We start from the raw sequence: 6,689 nt of genomic DNA, 5'->3' as shown, positions 1-6,689 counted from the left end.
ATTGTATCTGAATTGTATCAGGAAGAACCTTGAACCCTAGCTGGTTCATAACACATGGCACTGCCGACCTTGCATCTGTTTTCTTCCAAAAAAATAAAAAAAATCGTAGCCCTTTCTCTTACCTATAGGTTGCCTCGTTGGCGCTACAAAGCGCAGATGCTGCGCGTCGCTTTCCCGAAAAGGCACCGCGGCGAATTACCCACCCCAGCGGAAAGAAGAAGGTGCCCTCCTCTCCTCCTCATCACTGGTGAAAAAGAAGGAAAGGCAAAACGAATCGGAATGTCTCCCACCGCGGCACGGCGCAAGAAACCCCGATCCCCTCACCCACGCTCCCATCCCATGCATCATCGCCATGCCATCCATGGATTCCTCCCGTGCGGCGTCTCCCAACCCAAGTTCCTAACCCCACCCACACCCACACCCACACCCAGCAACCCCAATTCCTTCCTCTCCCACCAACGCAACCACATATTCCATCGTCGCCGTCACCTTGACGGCTAGACGCAGGTAGAGACCGACCGGCCCCATATATACCATACGTGACTGGGCAACATCGTATCCGGCCGTGGAAAGGGGAAGCCTAGCCTAGCTGCGAGGAGTGAGGTCGGTACCGGCTTAGCTAGCAGCAATCTGCAGGTGAATTGGGCACTAGCAGCAGCAGCAGCAGCATCAATCAAGTGAGGATTTCGCAATGCGGCCGGCCGTGACGCACGACGACCTGTCCCTCCGCAAGGCGCAGGAGCGCCGGGCGGGGCGCTCCGGCAGCCAGATCGCCGTCGCCCTCGTCGCGCTCTCCGTGCTCTGCGGCCTCGTCAGCTTCATCCTCTGCCTCGCCGCCGAGGGCTCGCGCTCCGAGGTACGCACGCACGCACACCGACCAACACGCGGCCTTGCTAGCTTACTATAGCTCGTGCTGATGCTGGCTGGCTGCAGGTGTCCAACTACCTGATGACCGTGGCCGGGAGCGGGGCGCAGGTGGAGCTGTGCTTCTACAACGGCAGCGGCCGCTCGGCGCTCGCCTTCTCCATCGGCGCCTTCCTGCTGCTGGCCGTCGCCATGTTCGCCGTGCACGCCTACATGCTGCTCGCCGTCGCTTCGCCGGACTCCGCCGCCGCTGGCCTCGCCGTCGCCGAGGACCACCCCCGCGTGTCCTCCGCCACCAACACCCTCACCTGGCAAACCTGCTGCCTCTTCTTCGTCACGTGGTACCAACATTACTTCAAGCATGCATTGGGCAAGATTGATGGTGTGGATTCATAATAAACACTGATCGATGGGTGCAGGATTTGCTTCGGGCTCGCGGAGGTGCTGCTCATGATCGGGATCGGGGTGGAGTCCGGCCACGTCAGCGACTGGCGGAGGCCGCGGCAGGTGTGCCACCGGGTGCGCCCGGGGATGTTCGCGGCGGCGGGGATACTGGGGCTCATCACCGTCGTCGTTGGCTTCGTCGTCTACGTGACCGCGGTGCACACGCAGAAGCTGCTGAGGCAGCACGGCGGCGGCCACTACCCGCCGCACCCCGGCAGCGCCCCGTACCCCAGCGTCCAGCAGCACCACCTGCAGCCGCCCGTGTCGTACCCACCATACCCGGCCCCGCACCCACACCCTCATCCGGCGCCGAATGCGCCGGAGATCACAGCGGCCGCGTGCCAGGTGCAGTCCAGCAACGCGTGGTGCATCACCAAGGACAAGGAGTACACCGATGTTTGAATGCCTGAGCCGAGACGATGCACGTAAAATTCCTTTTCGTTTTCGAACAATTGCTTGCTGATTTCAATTGGATTATTATTTGCTGATATGTAAAACAATTTGTTTGTACAAGGACAATATAAATGTTTTAACTTGTTATTATGCTGTTCATTTGGCCTGCCAACTCTGTAATCACAATGCCCTTGTCAAGATTGGAACATGCAAATCAAAATTGATCACAACAAAACTGATAATTAAGTGAAAGCTGACATTGCCATGTTCGGACAAACTGCAACTCACTTCATTCCTGAAGAACCCCACAAGACCAAACCATTCAAGAATTGTCCCCTAAATGCCTCGCAGAGTTGCAGAAGCTTAAAACTCAGGCTATACAGTAGCAAAATAGTGCACACCATACTAAAGATGCAAACCCCTACATAGTAGCCTGATAAAAAAGACCCAGACTCCTCAAGTTTGACGATTATACTCCTCTTACAAACGCTGTGATATTGATACCCAGGACCAGTTGCTTCCTTGAAAATCTTCAGCTTATTGGACCCACCACAACCATGACCTTACCCCACACACCGACTAGACCAAATGGTGACAACTGCTGCGACAAGGGAATTACCACCATTGGTCAAATCTGCAAAAGGAATTTAAAATTATATTATTGGTTGTCTCTTTGCTCAAAAGCTGATTCATGCTACCATATCGAGCAAATATGACAAGAGAAACAACAAATATGGTTATATGTTGAGAGTACCGACCTGTATTCAGCCCAAGTTCAGATCAGGGTTGCCACCTTGGCCAAAGTCAAAGGCAACACCTGTGGGAGCTTCCATAGTTGCCCCCATCGCATCATCTTCCTCCTCCATCCAGTAAGCCTCGAGAATCTTCACAGCCTTCTCATAGATTTCATTGTTATCATGGCTCTGCAGGTTCTCAATCTTTTCCAGGCCCTCTGCTTCATCAATCATCTGCGCATAGACATTCCCCTCCCCAGAAGCACCCAAATTCTTATCAGTTTCTCCAACTTTGAGAATGTTCTCAAGACCCTCCAAGCAAACAGTAACAATCCTTGGATCTGGGCAAAGCAGGAGGTCACACAGTGGCTTGATGCAGCCCTCGCTAACCAAATACCTGTTTACATAATACATACACATCAGCACGGGAAAACTCAAAATAGAAGTGCAATATTTGCATGTAATCTGAATAACAGCAAATGAGAACATACTTGATTTGGTCGTGGGAACCACCGGAGGTAGCATTCGAGATGGCCCAAGCAGCCTCCTTCTTGATATCGAATTCAGCCGTTTGCAGCAGATGCACCAGAGGACCAATAATCCCAGCAGTAATCACAGCCTAAGAAGCCAGCATAGCAAGGTATGTGATCAATGATTAACCTTTAAGAACATATAGATTCAACAAGCTTGATGACTAATACATGGATCCTCTAAACGCTCTTATATTTCTTTACGGAGGGAGTAACTCATTATGTTGAGACTATTAGGTACATAGGCACCCCAACTGGGCAAACGAAGTCATAATGCTTACAAATATTCCAAAAGGAATAGAGCAGTTTTGAGTCAGCAACCAGTTTGTACAGAATAAGACTGTCATTTACATCTAGTTGAACCAACAATTGAAGGAAATCTTAGTTCTTAGGCGTGTTACTTTTGAGTCACCGGCATTAGTTCTTTGTACCACTAGCATATTGATAACATTAGTTACAATATTTCCCACTAGCCACAATGAACACAGCACAATCTAACATATATGCACCACACAATACATACAGTTATCAAACTAAAATCAATCAATGTCCTGAGTATTTAATACAAACAAAGGTAATCCCCTACAGAAGAAACCATGTGAGAATATGCAGAACCCGTACCTGTATCTGATCTTTGTTACCAGCAGTGATATTTGAAACAGTCCAGCAGGCCTCTTTCTTGATGCTTTTCTTGTGATTTTGTGTCAACAGACTTAGGAGACACCCAAGAGCTTGATGATCAATGATGCACTGTAGAATAGAAGACAATCTTAATAACACGGAAAAATGAACAAACGAAACTATACATCTCTAAGGAAGCTAGTAATCACAGATACGAATTGTAATTTGCCATGCAAGTGAACACATAATTATTTATTAGTGTGATCACGAAGCAGGCTATGTAAAACTTGACGAGCATTTTACTTGAATAGGGAAACAGACTTGGCAGGATTTCAGTTGACTGTTGGGGTAACAGTGTAGTAAAGTGAGCAACCAAACTATCAGAAGAAACTGTACAGTAAACAAACAAAGATGAGTGATTCAAATTTCAAATATATTTTGTAGACACTAGTCAAATCTGATGTACAATGGCAAACATGATGGTTATAATATATCCAAATAACAATATCCTCTGTAAGAGTATAACTCAAAAGTCACAAAAATTTAATGGTGCAAAATGTAGTGAATCCAAAGAACAAAACGAAAATGAATGAGTTACCTGAGTTTGCGAGTCATCTCCTGTGACAATATTTCCAACAGTTCGTAGTGCAGGTATAAGCACTGAAGGTGATGGATGGCTTCATGTTGTAAACAATATTGAAAGAACAGAAATGAGTGAATGAACATATATTAAGATAAAGAATCGTATAGCAGAGAGTTGTAACGCAGGGTTGAAACATACAGGAGAAGCTCCACAAGCCGGGGACAGACACCAGCATCAATCACAGATTGGATCTTGTCATTGGTGCCATCAGAGAGATACGAAAGAGCCCAGCATGCATCAGTTAAAACTTCCTCATCATTGGAATGGATAAGTCGTGCAAGTGCTGGCAGAGCAGGCTTAGTCTATGGTAACAAATAAAGAATATGTCAAGTAACTGCTGTTGACTACTAATCACAGGAGAATCTAAATGCAACAGTGTATAAAACCTGATCAAATGCTGGCTGTGGCTTTCCTCTGCAGAAATTTGATAAAGTCCAGGTCGCATTCCTTAACATGGAGAGTTTAGCATGCTCATTCAACTGTGCTAGCAGAGGCATCAATGCACCATTTGCGAGTACAAGGTCGCGGCACTTTGGGGAGTCACCAGCAACATTGCCCAATGCCCAGACAGCCTTGAAATTATTTTCAAGAAGTATCAGAATTGATGACTCCCAACAAACATTCAACCAGGACAATATAAAACTAGTAGCCAGGCAAGTGATCAAATACCTGCTCACGAACATCATCGCTGCCAGATGCAAGAAGCTTCACAAATATTGGAACTGCCCCATGATCAATGACAACCTTGGTATTCTCTGATGTGCCAGACGCAATGTTTGTGAGTGCCCACGCTGCTTCAAACTGCAAAAGTTATTCAAAAACACCAGGGTAAGAAGTTTAGTTGGTAAGGGTCCTGACTTCCAGATTACAAGAATAAGATTCAGTTGACGCACACCTGGAGTTGGGGGAAATCCTCTCTAGTAAGAAACTGCACAAATCGAGGAACAACGCCTGATTGGATAACTTCTTCGATTGGGGGGCTCCTTTCTGATTAATACAAGTTACAACCTCAGTTAATGTTCACTCACTGAGTGATATAAGAGATTAGTTTTACAAACAAACAAAAACTGAGAAGTTGGTACCTATAGAAAGCAACTTGCGGAATTGTGTCGTTGCCTCAAGCTGCAGGTTGTTATCCTCGGAATAAACCCCACCAACCATAGCAGGTAAGCTTTCAAGCTACAAAATCCAAACAGAAAACAAAAATGATCAGGTTAATAATGTATCAAAGCAATAAAAGGTCTACAAACAGCGCACTGTTCTAAACAAAGGTAGTTTTGGCAAAGATGGGAGCACCCAAATCAAATGAAAACTGAAGAACTGATTAAATTAACCACTGGAAGTGCAAGACGAACACCTAACTGTGTGTCTTAACCATAACTAAAACAAAAGGACAGAGAGGTCACGAGTCATAAGGCTGGTGTGGGCAGGCGTGCCTCAGAAAGTCATGACCAACGAAGCATGTTTATCAAACCACCAACTAATCTGGCCTCTGAACGATCCCCACAAGTCAATAGTCACTAGTCAGTATCTGAAGAACTACCACGAGCCTACGACTTGATATTTCTTCAAGCCGCAACGCAAGCACCACACACAAGTAGACATGCGTGCGTTCAGTCGCGCGGACGCAAACATCTCTTGAGCATAACGAAGCAGTTACTAAACCAATCTACTGCAGACGAAGCAAATACTAAACTCATCTGGAACCTCGTGTACAATTCACAGTAGAAATAAACTACGATTCAGACTCCAGAAGCACTGAAACAGGAAGCTAGGGGAAGGGGAGTGGGGCAGAAGTGTGCAGTATCCTCACCTTCTTCTCGACGCCGGCGGCAGGGATAGGAGCCTGGGCCTGGAGCCCCTCGCGGCGCTTCTTGAGGAGGCTCTCCTCGCGGCGGTTCTTGCGGATCTCCACCATGTTGTCCTCGCGCCGCCGCCGCCCCTCATCGGCGTCCACCGTCACCTTGTAGCGGTTCCGCCGCGCGTCGGCCCGCTCGCTCGGACGCACCGACATGGCTGGGTTGGTCGCTGTGGTCTCTCTCTCGCGCGCGCGCGGCGGTGGCGGCGGGGAGTCAAAAACCCTAGCTAGGCGACGGGGCTCTGGGGGTGGGGAGGAGCGCGCGAGGGGAGGGGAGAAAAGAGGGAGAGGAGAAACCCTAGCGGCCGCTGCGAAAGGGAGTTAAAGCTCACACCACGATCGAGATATTCTCTCGTTTCCTCTCTCCCTTTTATTTCTTTTTTCGGTGCCCATTTTCTTGCCTTTTTAGAACTGCCCGTTTTCTTTATGGGCTGTGCATGGCCCAGATTTATTGGGCCCGTTACTGATCCACCATGTGAGGTGAGAGTGGTCTGGCCCAAATCTAAACATGGAAAACTCTCGGTATCCATAAATTTGTCCGACTATGGATTTTTTGTACTCTACTAGTAAGCATGTACGTGCAACGCACGTCTCGACTAATA

The 6,689-nt window shown here is 48.0% G+C and overlaps 2 protein-coding genes across 2 annotated transcripts; one reads left to right on the top strand and one right to left on the bottom strand.

Annotated features, from left to right (window-relative positions):
- Positions 1–313: 313 nt before the first annotated feature.
- LOC123060951 (uncharacterized) lies at positions 314–1,848 on the top strand. Its single transcript, XM_044483813.1, has 3 exons — positions 314–856; positions 934–1,205; positions 1,284–1,848. Exons 1-3 carry the CDS (start codon positions 692–694, stop codon positions 1,708–1,710), a joined length of 864 nt encoding a protein of 287 aa, XP_044339748.1. The 5' UTR covers positions 314–691; the 3' UTR covers positions 1,711–1,848.
- A 73-nt stretch (positions 1,849–1,921) lies between these two features.
- Positions 1,922–6,423, bottom strand: LOC123060950 (importin subunit alpha-1a). Its single transcript, XM_044483812.1, has 11 exons — positions 6,043–6,423; positions 5,312–5,408; positions 5,125–5,216; positions 4,899–5,030; positions 4,616–4,801; positions 4,368–4,531; positions 4,185–4,263; positions 3,587–3,715; positions 2,927–3,054; positions 2,460–2,832; positions 1,922–2,335 (listed from the first exon to the last, which is right to left on the bottom strand). Exons 1-10 carry the CDS (start codon positions 6,241–6,243, stop codon positions 2,466–2,468), a joined length of 1,575 nt encoding a protein of 524 aa, XP_044339747.1. The 5' UTR covers positions 6,244–6,423; the 3' UTR covers positions 1,922–2,335; positions 2,460–2,465.
- Positions 6,424–6,689: the final 266 nt, after the last annotated feature.

The sequence above is a fragment of the Triticum aestivum genome, chromosome 3A (assembly GCF_018294505.1).
Source record: "Triticum aestivum cultivar Chinese Spring chromosome 3A, IWGSC CS RefSeq v2.1, whole genome shotgun sequence".
Lineage (NCBI taxonomy): Eukaryota > Viridiplantae > Streptophyta > Magnoliopsida > Poales > Poaceae > Triticum > Triticum aestivum.
The sequence above is the reverse complement of the archived record's forward strand: the minus strand, read 5'-3'. Positions and strand labels throughout refer to the sequence as shown.